Source organism: Rhinoraja longicauda, chromosome 18, assembly GCF_053455715.1.
Source record: "Rhinoraja longicauda isolate Sanriku21f chromosome 18, sRhiLon1.1, whole genome shotgun sequence".
In the NCBI taxonomy this organism is placed as follows: domain Eukaryota; kingdom Metazoa; phylum Chordata; class Chondrichthyes; order Rajiformes; family Arhynchobatidae; genus Rhinoraja; species Rhinoraja longicauda.
The window spans coordinates 42,830,678-42,846,151 of NC_135970.1; the positions used below are offsets into that span (position 1 = coordinate 42,830,678).

Consider the following 15,474-nt stretch of genomic DNA (forward strand, 5'->3'; position numbering starts at 1 on the left):
GGTGGGGTGGGGGGGGTGGAGGTGGAGGGTCTGGGGTGGGTGGAGGGTGCAGGTGGGGGATGGAGGGTCTGGGATGGAGGGTCTGGAGATGGAGGGTCTGGGGTGGGGGTGGAGGGTCTGGGGTGGGGGGTGGAGGGTGCAGGGTGGGGGGTGGAGGGTCTGGGGTGGGGGTTGGAGGGTGCAGGGTGGGGGATGGACAGATGATGATTCGGGGCGGGAACCATCTTCTGACCCAAACCACCATCTGTCCGTTTTCTCCAGAGTTCCTCCAACACTGTTTTCTGCTCAAGATTGAAGTATCTCAAGTCTCCTGATTAACCCACGACAGGCACCTCAAATAGACAGGATGTTTTTTTTAGTTTAGAGATACAACGCGGAAACAGTCCCTTCGGCCCATCAAGCCCGTGCCAACCAGTGATCCCCACACATCAACACTAGCCGACACATATTAGGGGCAATTTACAATTTTATCGAAGCCAATTAACCGACAAAGCTGCACGTCTTTGGAGTGCGGGAGGAAACCAGAACACCCGGAGAAAACCCACGCAGGTCATGACCATATAAACTCCGTACAGACAGCACGCATGGTCAGGATGGAACCCGGGTCTCTGGCGCTGTGAGGCAGCAACTCTACCGCTGTGCCACCGTGCTGCAAGGTTGAAGAGGGTTAAACCCGCCTTACCCAAGGTAGAATGTCAGCCTTAGTTTGAGACATCCACATGCCAACTCAAGATATTGGAAGAAAGCCGATGCTTCCTGTGGACGTGTGTGCAAGACATTCCGAATTTGCTGGAGAGTTATCATTTTAAAAAAGGACCTATTTTGAAATACTTCAACGTGAATGATAAGCTTTAAGTTGAAGGCAATGGGATGATATTGAGCAAGGCTCAGATGAGGATACAGGTGGTGATGGGCATGTGTACTGAGTTGGAGCTCTGGGCTCTGTCTCTGTGATTCTGTGCAAGGAAACAGCTTTCAGAATCCACCCCTTAAAACTTTGGTGCAGCTGTATCTCATGAATGCTTGTTCGGCATTCCTCTACCACTATCTTAACGCTGATGTTAATCAGTAACGTGCCTGTGAGGAATGCCATTTGATGGTGTTAGATGCTTGTCTGCTCACATTCTGCTCAGGAGTCATTCGTGGAATAGCTGAACCCTTTGCTGCTTCCCCCAGCAAGACTGATTCACTGCTTACTAATTAATCGTGAGCTCGTGGCTTGTGCAACGTTGGAGACAGGAAGGTCCAGCATTTAACACTCTGTTCTGATCGGATAAGATCTTGCATCTAAATTCCCAGCTGGAACCGCTCCGGCCCTGCCCCAACAGCCAGTGACATTCGTACTAGCTGTGTGTTTACAGCCACATTAATGCATCAACACAACAAATAAAGGTGCAATAATACCATCAATTAGCAGTTATTACCAGGTTAAAGCTCAGGGGCATAAATATTACCGACAATCGTTTCTGGACCGACGATGTTGAATCTGCAGCCGATAAAACACTGAGGAAAGTCGGCCTGTGTCCAGAGATCCACCCAAACCTCCACAGACACACGGGCAGCAAGGAGCAGCGGCAGAGTTACACTGCCAGCCCCAGCGACCAGCGACCAGGGCTTGTCTGCGCTAGGGATCCGGGTTCCATCCCGACTACGGGTGCTGTCTGTACAGAGTTTGTACCTTCTCCCCGTGACCGTGTGGGTTTTCTCTGATATCTTCAGTTTCCTCCCACACTCCAAAGATGTGCAGGTTTGTAGGTTAATGGCTTGGAATAAATGTAAATTGTCACGTGTGTGTGGGGTGTGTGTGGTCTGTGTGTGTGGGGTGTGTGTGTGGGGGTGTGGGGGTGTGTGTGTGGGGTGTGTGTGTGTGGGGTGTGTGTGTGTGGGGTGTGGGGTGGGGGGTGTGTGTGTGGGGGGTGTGTGTGTGTGGGGGGTGTGGTGTGTGTGTGTTTGTGTTAATGTGCGGGGATCACTGGTCGGTGTGGATGGTGTGCTAAAGGGCCTGTATCTCTAAACTAACTTAACTAAACTACACCATGGAAAGCATCCTGACGGGTTACATCACAGCCTGGTTTGGGAACAGACCATCACACACACCACACTCCCTGCCATTGACACCATCTACACCACTCACTAACACAGCTACACTAACTAACGCAGCTCCACTAACCAACGCAGCTCCACTAACCAACGCAGCTCCACTAACTAACGCAGCTCCACTAACTAATGCAGCTGTAGTAACTAACACAGCTGTAGTAACTAACGCAGCTCCACTAACTAACGCAGCTCCACTAACTAACGCAGCTCCACTAACTAACACAGCTCCACTAACTAACACAGCTCCACTAACTAACACAGCTCCACTAACTAATGCAGCTCCACTAACGGCTCCATTGGATCATCTGGGTTAGCAGGCAGGGTGAGATAACAAGAGCACAATTGCCTGGGACCCAACAGCTAGTACAATGCCTCATGTCCAGAGACACGTTTGACAAACCATCACAAACTGTGCGATGTGCTGAAACACCAGGATGTTGTGGGAACTGTGCTGCTACTCGGGTCAATCCCATCTCCCTGCTTCCATTGGGCAGAAGATACAAAGGTTGAAAGCGTACACCATCAGACTGTGGAATCGTTTCTTCCCCTGTATTATCAGACTTCTGAATGGTCCCTCCATCCACACACGAGAGGGCAGTCCCAACTTTCCAACCTACCTTGTGTGGACATTTGCACTTTTCCCCGGTCTTTACTCAGGCCCCCTCGGTCATGGCTGACCATGGGTGATGCACCCTAGTTGGCTGCTTGTTCCACATTTGTGTGTGGACTCTGGTCTGTTGAAGTTGCTGGCTCCTTTCTGCGTGCCCGCTTGTCTGCCGCTGCGTTCATCAGTTTCTCTTCCCCCGTTTAGAGATGTTGGTTCAGGGTACCTCCACCTCGTATGGTCAATAGACAATACGTGCAGGAGGAGGCCATTCGGCCCTTCGAGCCAGCACCGCCATTCAATGTGATCATGGCTGATCATTCTCAATCAGTACCCTGTTCCTGCCTTCTCCCCATACCCCCTGACTCCGCTATCCTTAAGAGCTCTATCTAGCTCTCTCTCTTGAATGCATTCAGAGAATTGGCCTCCACTGCCTTCTGAGGCAGAGAATTCCACAGATTCACAACTCTCTGACTGCAAGGCTCTCCCAGGACTCCACATCGATGTCGAGCTCCTCCCCGGTATTCTTACACTAATGCTGAGAAGTATATTTGTAGTCTGGGATGATTCTCTTTGCTCTACCTGTTTGTACTTGTATTTGGCTTGATAGTATTACAGTGTTAATACTGTGTAGTATTATATAACTTGTTTGGATCGCATGCAGATACAAGGGGGAGGGGGGGGGGGGGAGGGGGGGGGGGGGGAGAATGAGATAATTCTGAGTTCATTCTCTGGGTTGCAAGCTGCCCAGAACATGAGGAGCTGTTCTTTCAGTTTGCGTGTGACCTCACTCTGGCAATGGAAGAGTGCTCCTCACATATCCTTGCTATTCCTTTTCTAGATTGTTCCATCACCCTTTATGTACTGATCCTTCTTTTCACACCCGTAGCTCTTTAGTTTAAAGTAGTTTTAGTTTAGTTTAGCGATACAGGCCCTTCGGCCCACCGAGTCCAGACTGAGCGGCAATCCCCACACACTAACACTATCCTACACACACCAGGGACAAGTTTACATTCATACCCAGCCAATCAACCTACAAACCTGCACGTCTTTGGAGTGTGGGAGCAAACCGAAGATCTCGGAGAAAACCCACGTAGGTCACGGGGAGAACGTACAAACTCCGTACAGACAGCACCCGTAGCTGGGATTGAACCCGGGTCCCTGGTGCTGCAAGCTCCAAGGCAGCAACTCTACCACTGCGCCACCGTGCTGCCTGTACCTGATGTGCTCGTGGTTTCCAGAATTTCAGCAGTTCTTTGGCCTCTAGATTGTAAAGCTTCTCCCAAATTCTCACTGCAATCGTGTAGCTTGTGGTTGTCCACACTGCTGAACCACTTCGTAATTACTCGAGCACTCGCTTGGCAAGCTGAGAGTTTGCCGGCTTCTTCAATCACTTCTGATATGTGCGATTTCTCAACTCTGGTACGAAACAGTCAAACAATGGAGCAATTATTGAGGCTCTTGTACCATCCAATTAGCCCCACACAATGGTGAGTCCTTATGAGTCACAGCATAAACACATCACAACCCACTCAAGTGCTCGTCATTCTCCAAGGGAGACCAAGAAAGCAGGTGAAATGCCAGGCCAATTACCCCTCCTCGCATGGTCTCTGGGGGTGGGGTAGACAATGATTCAGGTTCAACATAGAAAGAAAAAACTGCAGATGCTGGCTTATACCAAAGATAGACTCAACGTGCTGGAGTAACTCAACGGGTCAGGCAGCATCTCTGAAGAGAAAGGACCGGTGACGTTTCAGGCCGGGACCGTTCTTCAGACTGAGCGTCATTGGGTATAATCTCCATCTTCGGTCCACACCTTCCCTAGCCAACGATGGGCCCACTGTGCCACCACCACCGTACCCTGCCCGAGGGGTAGGCCGGGCCCGAGGGGTAGGCCATGCCCGAGGGGTAGGCCGGGCCCCAGGGGTAGGCCGGGCCCCAGGGGTAGGCCGGGCCCGAGGGGTAGGCCGGGCCCGAGGGGTAGGCCGTGCCCCAGGGGTAGGCCGGGCCCCAGGGGTAGGCCGGGCCCCAGGGGTAGGCTGGGCCCGAGGGGTTGGCCAGGCCCGAGGGGTAGGCCGGGCCTGGTTTGTGGCTGCCCTGATTCGTGGCCGGCCCTGATTGTTCCTGGTCTTTTTCTCGCCTCCAGCTCTTCAAGCCTCCGCCCCCTTCCACCTCCTACTTTCAGTCTAAAGAAGGGTCCGGGCCAGAAATGTAACCTGTTCTTTTTCTTCAGAGATTTTATCTGACCCACTCAGTTATTCTCAGTTTGTGTCTGTCTCAAACACCTCCCCTGTGCCATCATGCAAGAGGTACAGAAGTGTGAAAACGCACACCTCCACATTCAGGCAACTGACCCGCCCTCTCAAGAACTAGATCGTGGACCAGCGCTACCATCTACCTCATTGGAGACACCTGGACTATCTTTAATCTGAGTCAGGATGTTGCCACGACTCGAGGGCCTGAGATACAGGGACTGTATTGCAGGCATGGACTGTATCGCAGGCAGGGACTGTATACCCTGGAGCACTGGGGTGGGCTTACACATGTGTATACAATCATGAGGAGAACAGATCGGGTGAATGCACAGTCTTTTACCCAGAGTCGGGGAATCAAGTACCAGAGGACATAGGTTTAAGGTGAGAGGGGAAAGATTTAATAGGAACCTGAGAGTTTCACACAGAAGGTGGTGGGTGGATGGAACGAGCTGTGGATGGAAGTAGTTGAGGCAGGGACTATAACAACATTTGAAAGACATTTGTACAGGCACATGCATAGAAGGGTTGAGAGGGATATGGGCCAAATGCAGGCTGGTGGGACTGGTGTAGACAGGGCATCTTGGTCGGAATGGGAATGTTGGGCCGAATGGCCTGTTTCCTGCTGTTTTACTGTGAATCTATGACATCGCCTGTGGCGCGAGAGGACACGTCTTTTATTAATTAATTAGCAAACTCTCCACTGTTGCTCAACTGTCTTCTCGATGCTTCATTCATCAAAATCAATATTGTTCTTACATTTATCAATTTGCTGAGGATCATTAGAAATGTTTTCCTGTCATTGGCTGTATTTGTAATGGGCTTATTTTTACTTATTTCCCATTGCTATTATTGCATCACCGTATGCCAATATATTTGCTATTTTAATTTTCTTTGCTCAACTTTTTTCTCTCAAAATTGGCTACCCTCCAACTTTTAACCCAATCTTCATCATCTTTGTGGTCATCTTAATTATTGTCCTCTCTGTTTTATATTATGATCAATATTACCAAGTCTGTAATCAGATTATGGAATGGTACTCCCATAAGCTTAGCTAGTTTAGTTTAGAGATACAGCACGGAAACAGGCCCTTCTGAGACCACACTGACCAAGCGATCCCCGCACACTAACACTATCCTACACACACTAGGGACAATTTACACTTATACTGAGCCAATTAACCTACAAACCTGCACGTCTTTGGAGTGTGGGCGGAAACAAAAGATCTTAGAGAAAATCCACGCGGTCACGGGGAGAACGTACAAACTCCGTACAGACAGCACCCGTAGTCGGGATGGAACCCGGGTCTCTGGTGCTGCAAGTGCTGTAAAGCAGCAACTCTACCGCTGCGCTCGGGTGTTTAAGCTAGGGTGTAGTCCTGATCTTCCAAGCTACCACATTGCACACGCTAGCCCTTTGTCTCTGTGACTGTGATGTTAAAACGCTGTAACACTAGATCCTGCCCTCTGGTAGTTTTCTCTTTGAACTACCTGTGTGAACTTGTGTATGGCTTGATTGCACTCAAGCAAAGTATGATTGGCTGTAATTCGATAGCACGCAAACAAAACCTCTCCATTGTGTCTCAACGCACGCACAGCGAGTTCACACAGCTCGGCGCGGGCTGGCGGAAACATTGGCCAAGCGCTGCATTCAAATGTTCATTGCGTTCTCTCTTCTCTCTCGCCCATCCGCAGAGTTTGCAACGCACTGGTCTGCCATCATCGGGGCTTCGCACTCCAAGTCCTACATGATCTGGGAGTACGGCGGCTTTGCCAGTGATGGCGTGCGGCAGGTCGCTGAGTGGGGATCGCCCGTGAAGATGGAAGAGGAAATCCGGCAGAAAGTAAGTCAGTCCCGGACACCCAGTGTGTTTGAGACCTTGCCTTGTGCTACAGTCACACCTGCAGATGATTGATTGTACTGAGATGGTGGTGGGGTTGTTTATGGAGGGGTACCCGAAATAGTTGCACAAATATTTGTAATGGATGTCCCACACATATATGCAGAACTGGTGTGGCCATTGCACTCCAAGATGTACTCTTAGAGTTGGTTGTGTCTGAAGACAGTGGATAGATATACATCCACAGCCACTTATGTTGAGCGTGCTCCTTCATTGTGGATACCCACTCTGCCCTGTTTCCAGTCCATTGAAGTCAACTGGCACCAATGGTTCAATGGTGCTTTTATTATCACACTAGACCAAGTTGGACCCAAACCTCTCCTGCATTGGTGCAGCACCCTCTCCTCCCTCCTCCCCCTCCCCCTCCCCCTCTCTCTCCCTCCCACCCCCCTTCCCCTTCCACCCACCTTCCCCTCCCCCCTTCCCCTTCCCCTCCCACCTTCCCCACCCCCCCTTCCCCTCCCCCCTTCCCCTCCCCCCTTCCCCTCCCCCCCACTCCATCCCCCTCAACCCCCCTTATCTCCTTCCCCCCTCCCTCCCTCCCTAGGAGATAGATTTAAACTTTAAAGTGTGAATAACTTAAAAAATATAACACCGATTTCAATGAGACCTCTTCCATCAGCACCAAAGGGACGACGGTGAGTAAGGTGGGCCTGACATTGTCGCGCTATCGTGTACCGTTTTGGCTGTAGTTCAGGAACAAACAAACAAACAAACGAGAGTTTTAGTGCATAGATGTGTGAAGTGCAAAGACACAGCAAAATTATTTGTTTATGAACAACCCAGTAAAGTATTGCCACACCGAAGCACATCCCTGATGAGCAAATTGTACAGACAAAGTACAGAAATTGCGTACTGATTCCGTGTGCAAGAGGCGCCATATGTTGGCACCATTTGGAAAGAGCCGTCGCCTTCCATGGACGTGTGGATCGGCCAGCGAACTGACATCCCAACACTCTCCTTGCCCGTCCACCTTCATTTCCCGCGGGCTCCTCCCGTGGCCAACCTGGCTTTTCACCCAGAGAGTTGTGAATCGGTGGAACTTTCACCCAGAGAGTTGTGAATCTGTGGAACTTTCACCCAGTGAGTTGTGAATCTGTGGAACTTTCACCCAGAGAGTTGTGAATCTGTGGAATTCTCTGCCACAAAAGGCAGTGGAGGCCAATTCACTGGATGTATTCAAGAGAGATTTAGATATGGCTCTTTGGGCAAACAGAATCAAGGGATATGGGGAGAGGGCAGGAACGGGGTACTGATTTTGGATGATCAGCCATGATCATGTTGAATGGTGGTGCTGGCTCGAAGGGCCGAATGGCCTCCTCCTGCACCTATTGTCTATGTTTCTATTACCGTAAAGGTGGTCCTCTCTCCTTACTCATCACGTCCACAGTGCCGTGCATTTTGCTCAACGATCAGGGAATGTGTGTCTCAGGGACAGAGGTCTTTAACTAAGCGTCTGCGTGGTTGTTGAGCTCAATGAACATCAATAACTGAGGGGATTATCATCCCACCACTAACGATGACCCAAAAAACGTCAAATTGAAACTCCATTCTGTCTTTGTATTTGCTTGGCGATTATACCTTTGTCACGTGGTGGGAATGCAGTGTGCGGGAGTGGGCATCATTTCATTCCAGTTATTTTGGTAATAGTTCAGTAAACCTTGCAGTCGGCAATGTTTTAATGAAGTATGCAGTGTATGAGATCAGTATTAAACCCAACGACAATTAGAAGCCTCAATTAGGAAGGTTGTATTTTCTAGAATGATTGTTCAAAACTTGAAAGTTAACCACTGAAAAAAGCAAAGCCCGGTAAACGTAAATAGTGACCATGTTTGCCTGACCACTTTGCTGCTCCATCCCCTGAGTGATTAACCTTGCATGCAGCAAGATTACAATTTTCATTATAACAACATGGTGGCACAGCGGTAGAGTTGCTGCCTTACAGTGAATGCAGCGCCGGAGACCTGGGTTCCATCCCGACTACGGGCGCTGTCTGTACGGAGTTTGTACGTTCTCCCCGCGTCCTGCCTGGGTTTTCTCCGAGATCTTCGGTTTCCCCCCACACTCCAAAGACGTGCAGGTTTGTAGATTAATTGGCTTGGTATAAATGTAAAATTGTCCCCAGTGTGTGTAGGACAAGTGTTAGTGTGTGGGGATCGCTGGTCGGCGCGGACTCGGTGGGCTGAATTTCCATGCTGTATCTCAACTAAAACAAACTAAACTAAACACACACTGTCTGTAAACCCACAGCAAGTAAGGATTCCATTGTTCCAATTGGTATTGTTCATATGACAAATATAGTCATAGAGCGCCGAAACAGGCCCTTCAGCCCATCTTGACCATGCCGAATAACATGCCCCATCAAAGCTGGTCCCATCTGCCCACCATCGGCCCATATCCATCTGAACCTTTCCTATCCTGATACCTGTCCAAGGATTTATTAAATACTGTTAGATTACTGCCTCAACTACCTGCTCTGACAGCTTGTTCCTTATACCCACCACTCTGTGTGAAAGTTTTGCATGTTGGGTTGCTTTTAAATCTTGCCCCTCTCACCTTAAACCTATGTTCTCTGGTTCTTGGTTCCCTTACCCTGAGTAAAAGACTCTATGCATTCACCCTATCTGTTCCCCTCCTAATTTTATATACCTCTATCAGATTAGCTGTCACCTTCCTGCGCTCCAAGGCATAAAGTAGTACTCTGCCCAACCTTTCCCTCGAGCTCACGGCCTCGAATCCTGGCACCTTCATCGTAAATGTTCTCTGCACTCTCTCTCTCTCCAGTTTAACGGCCCCTATAGCTGGGCAACAAAACCTTCTGCTGTTCGTTGTATTCCATGGAGCGCAGGAGGATGAGGGGTGATCTTATAGAGGTGTACAAAATCATGAGAGCAATAGATCGGGTAGATGTACAGAGTCTCTTGCCCAGAGTTGGGGAATCGAGGACCAGAGGACATAGGCTCAAGGTGAAGGGGAAACGATTTAAGAGGAATCCGAGGGGTAACTTTTTCACACAGAGGGTGGTGAGTGTATGGAACAAGCTGCCAGAGGAGGTAGTTGAGGCTGGGACTATCCCAACGTTTAAGGAAAAGTTAGACAAGTACATGGATAGGACAGGTTTGGAGGGATATGGACCAAGCGCAGGCAGGTGGGACTAGTGTAGCTGGGACATTGTTGGCCAGTGTGGGCAAGTTGGGCCGAAGGGCCTGTTTGCACACTGTATCACTCTATGACTGAGTCTAATCTAACAGATAAAGCATTGACCACTAACCCCCAGAGCAGTCATTTGCAAAAGCTTAGAAGATCAAAACTTTCAGAATCACTTTTGTCAAGTTACTGAACAAATACATTTGATGCAAACCTGATTAACGACCTACTCGAATAAAAACAGGGATGATGAAATCATTTAGTGGCCAGACAATATCTTGCAGTAACAAACAAAATGAAGGTTTCGGGTCAATGACCTTTCAAACCTGCAGAGATTTTAGATTTCAGTCAGCAGCTGTTTTTCAAAGAAGATTGCATAGGCTGCCAGAGAAGATGGAAGAAGCAGATTGATGGCAATTAGAATGTAGAAGAGTACAGCACAGAATCAGCTCTGACCCACAATGTCTGGGACACACATGATGCCAAGTTTAACACGTCTCCTCTGCTGCTATTAGAGGCATAGTCATCCAGCAGAGAAGCAGGCCCTTCGGCCCATCTTGCCCATGCCGACCAACTTGTGCTCCTAGATCTCTCTGCTCTACAACACTCCCAAGAGCCCCAACCTGTGAAGGTTCTGTCATAGTTTGACTTCCACTTCTACACTTGCGTACACACACACACATGTACATCTATGTAAACTCATGCACACAAAGAACATTTGCAAAGCGATCCTTCTCAATTGGATCAGATAGGCAAGAGGCCAAGTCTGTCAAACCGGTTTACTGTGGGATTCGGAATGGTTGGGTGATGTAACACTGTCAGAGGATATTCAGCCCATCATGCTCTGCTATCCCATTGAAGGCTGCTAATTGTCCAGAACTGAGGTGAGAAGAAACTTTTTCACCCAGAGAGTTGTGAATTTGTGGAATTCTCTGCCACAGAGGGCAGTGGAGGCCAATTCACTGGATGAATTTAAAAGAGAGTTAGATAGAGCTCTAGGGGCTAGTGGAATCAAGGGATATGGGGAGAAGGCAGGCACGGGTTACTGATTGTGGATGATCAGCCATGATCACAATGAATGGTGGGGTTGGCTCGAAGGGCCAAATGGCCTCCTCCTGCACCTATTTTCTATGTTTCTAACCTAAGCTTACTGCAAACTTTCTTATCATGACTTTAAATTATTTTATTAATGTTTTTTTTAAAAAGCATTTTGCTTCAGGGCAATTTGTCTTTTAAATCATACTTATTAGAATGAATTCCAAAAATGAAATGAATATAGTCTGAATCAATGTTAAGTAGTTAATGAACTACTTGGTATGAAATCTTGTTGCTTCGTTTAACTTTCCCTGTCCAGTGAATCATTTGCCACCATTTCCTCATTCTCAGAGCAGGAAGGATATTTCATGGAGCTCTGCATCAATTTGAAACATCAATGAAATAATCACATCTTTTTTGCAATGGTTGCTTTGAATAATTTGCTTTAATGCAAATTTGCGATGCTGCTTTCTCGGGCTTTGTCTCTGCAGCGTTTGGAATGTTGCGTGCAGAAGTAGTTGAATGCAGGACTGGTAATGCAAGCTATGGGGACGGTGCTGGTGAGGCTGACCAGAATGATGCCTGGATTAGAGGTGATGTACAACAAGGAGAGGTTAGACAGACTTGGGTTGTTGGACAGTAAACAATCTCTCAACTAACCCCTGTAAAATTTAAATCATTGTAATGCACACAACATCAAGCTTCCATGGTTCTATCTCCAATCAGTTGGTGTATGTAATGTAAGGAAGATAGTATACGAACGTGCACTTTCATGGTCTCATGGTTGTAGCTGAGGCAGCTCATTGTAGACGGAACCATTGCAATGGGGAAATGTACTTGTGTCTTCCTCCCTCATGATGGCGGCACGGTGGCGCAGTGGTAGTGTTGCTGCCTCCCAGCACCAGCGTCCCAGGTTCAGTCCTGACTACAGTTGCAGTCTGTACGGAATCTGTTCATGCTCTCTGTGACCGGCTTACAAATTAGACTTTACACTTTAGAAATACAATGCAAGGTTGTTCGTGGGTTTTCTCCGGGTGCTCCGGTTTCCACCCACGTTCCAAAGACGTACAGATTTGTAGGTTATTTGGCTTCTGTAATAAATTGTAAAGTTGTCCCTGGTGTGCAGGATAATGCTGGCACTCGTAGTGATCACTGGTCGGCATGGACTTGCCGGGCCGAAGTGCCTGTTTCCGTTGTATCTCTAAAGTGTAAAGTCTAATTTGTAACCTGACACTAATTTACAGCAAATGAACTGAGTCTGTGAGTCCAGTTGATCATCAACACCATTCTGCTGAATCTGCAGTTGACTGCCAGATGCAAACCATTGCTTTAGTGCAAGAAATTAATGCGACCAACTCCTAAAACCCAGAAAAAGCAGCTGAGAAACAAACCAGATAAAGCCTGTCTAGATTGAATTCTAGCCCACTGCCTCTAGTTACAATTGAAAAATCCATTACACAATTCACTTACAATGAAATAACCTCTTATAATGAAATTACTATCTCCTCACACTGAATGTGTAAGTTCCACAGACAGCCAATGTTGGACTCATTATACTTACTTAACTGAATAGAGCCAATTTTGTTCCATGAGAAACTGTTTTCAATTTCTTTGTAGAGTGATCCATCCCAAAACACCTTTCACGGAGTTTGTCAGTTGTAATTACAATTAAACTATCAGTTTTGATGCGATGTTGAGTTTGAGTTCAGATTATTGTCACGTGTACCGAGGTATAGTGAAAAGCTTTTGCCACGTGCTAAGTTGAAAGACGATACATGATTGCAATCGAGCCGTCCATAGTGTACATGATATGTGATAAAGGAAATAACGCAAATAACATATACTGCAAGATAAAGTCCACGAATGTCCGGTCAAAGGTAGCCCGAGGGTCTCCAATGAGGTAGATAGTAGTTCATAACGCAAATAACATATACTGCAAGATAAAGTCCACGAAAGTCCGGTCAAAGGTAGTCCGAGGGTCTCCATTGAGGTAGATAGTAGTTCATAACGGCTCTCTAGTTGTTGGTAGAATGGCCTGATAACAGCTGGGAAGAAACTGTCCCTGAATCTGGAGGTGTGTGCTTGCACACTTCTACACCTTTTGCCCGATGGGAGAGAGGATGAGAGGGAGTGGCTGGAGTGTGACTGGTCCTTGGTTATGTGGGGCTCAGAGGTGGAGGGGTAGATGTATTTGATATGTTTAACACGATAGAAAAAGGATTAGACTGCGTGGGCAGAGGAATGCAGAAGAAATAGCTGCAAGCTTGAAATTACAGCTGGACCTTTCAGGAAAGACTAAGAACATTTAATTGTATTTAATAGAAGAGGTTGACAAACGTAAATTGTTTTCTCTGGTGAGCCGGAGGTTGAGGGGAGACCTGTTAGAAGTTTATAAAAATTATAAGAGGCATAGATAGGTTGGTCAGAACAGTTGTCCCAGGCTGGAGGTGTCAAAGGCCAGAGGGAGGAGTTCAAACGTGAGAGGGGTAAAGCTTAAAGGAGAAGTGCCTGGACAACATGTTGTTTACAGACTGTGGTGGAGCCTGGAACATACTTCCCAAGCAGTGGTGGAGCCTGGAACACACTTCCCAGGCAGTGGTGGAGCCTGGAACACACTTCCCAGGCAGTGGTGGAGCCTGGAACACACTTCCCGGGCAGTGGTGGAGCCTGGAACACACTTCCCAGGCAGTGGTGGAGCCTGGAACACACTTCCCAGGCAGTGGTGGAGCCTGGAACACACTTCCCAGGCAGTGGTGCAGATACAGAGTGACATTGAAGAGACTGTTAGATATGTACATGGATAAACAGACGATGTAGGGTTAAGGATTATGCGCAGGCAGACACAAGTTGTACTTAGTATCATGTTCAGCACATTGTGACACTGAGTGAATCGCCAGTGTGTACGGATCTATGTTCCATGTTCTCTGTGTGTGGTCACTGCCTGGGGTGGTGGTGGAGGCAGATACATGAGTAGGGTTTAACAAGCTTTTAGGTAATGTTTTGGGCTGCACAGTGGTGCAGGGGTAGAGTTGTTGCCTTACAGCGCTAGGGACCCAGGTTTGATCCTGACTACTGGTACGGAGTTTGTACGTTCTCCCTGTGACCACGTGGGTTTTCTCCGGGTGTTCCGGTTCCCTCCCACATCCCAAAGACATGCAGGTTTGTTGACTTCTATAAATTGGAAGTGTGTAGGGTTAAACTAGCGTGTGGGAGATTGCTGGTCGGCACAGGCTAGGTGGGCCGAAGGGCCTGTTTCCACGCTGTATTTCTAAATATAAAGTGTAAATCAGACGTGGACTTGCAGGGAACGAAGGGAATTGATCACGTGTAGGCAGAGGGGATTAGTTTAACTTTGACATCATGTTCGGCACAAACATTGCAGACCACGAGCCTGTTCCTTTGCCATACTGCTCTGTGTTAATACGATCATGGCTGATCTCTGCTGTTCTCTGCCAATTCTTTCACGCACAAAGTGTACACTTTGCGCCAAAAGTCAGTGGTGGAAGGATCAGCTGGAATTGTGAACAAAAATCAGACTGCAGGAGGAAATTAGCCGGTCAGTTCAATGGCATTTTATTGTCACGTACTTAGACATAGTGAAATACCTTGTTTTGCGTACAGTTCAGTAAAATCATATCATGCACAACCACAAACATACATAACCACAAAAATGATGCAGCCATTATGGTGTAAGAATTGTAGACCACTGAGTCTGGACACAAAAAATCACCATGGGTTTGGCACCATCTTGTACTCTAACTTTCAAGTTCTTTAAAAACATAGAGTTGTATTTTAGGGGCAGCACGGTGGCACAGCGGTTGGTGTGATGCCTCACAGCGCCAGAGACCCGTGTTCCATCCTGACTACAGGTGCTGTCTGTACGGAGTTTGTACGTTCTCCCTCCCACCTGCGTGGGTTTTCTCCGGGTGCTCCGATTTCTTCCCACATTCCAAAGACGTGCTGGTTTGTAGGTTAATTGGCTTCTGTAAAATTGTAAATTGTCCCTAGTGTGTAGGATAGTGCTTGTGTGTGTGGGGATCGTTGGTTGGTACGGACTCAGTGGGCCGAAGGGCCTGATCCGCGCTGTATCTCTAAAGTCTAAAAATGGAAAAGAACAAGGGAAATTGGGATTTCTCCAAGCGATGTTCACAGATGCTGGGAGTCAGATGTCAGATGTCCTTCTGTGGAGCTGTGGAGATCTGTACTGTGATTTGTACTGTCTCCATCTGCAATCTGGTTTTGTTCTGTATGCTCATCCCTTTCATTGAAAATGGAGAATTACTGCATTAGAACAAACTGTTCTTGATCAAATTGCACATCAGATTTTTATCTGTTTGTTCTTGGTGTGGAACAGGTTTGAGATTGCCATCAGGTAGTTTTACCTCCAGGATTTAATAGGGATAGGTCATAAGTGATAGGGGCAGAATTAGGCCATTCGG

The 15,474-nt window shown here is 47.8% G+C and overlaps 1 protein-coding gene across 1 annotated transcript in view; it reads left to right on the forward strand.

Moving 5' to 3' along the window:
* LOC144602446 (spondin-1-like) overlaps positions 1-15,474 on the forward strand; it is a 175,922-nt gene that overhangs the window by 20,472 nt on the left and 139,976 nt on the right. The window contains exon 6 of the mRNA XM_078415593.1: positions 6,648-6,796. Coding sequence (XP_078271719.1) covers positions 6,648-6,796 — 149 coding nt within the window. The remainder of the gene's footprint in view (positions 1-6,647; positions 6,797-15,474) is intronic.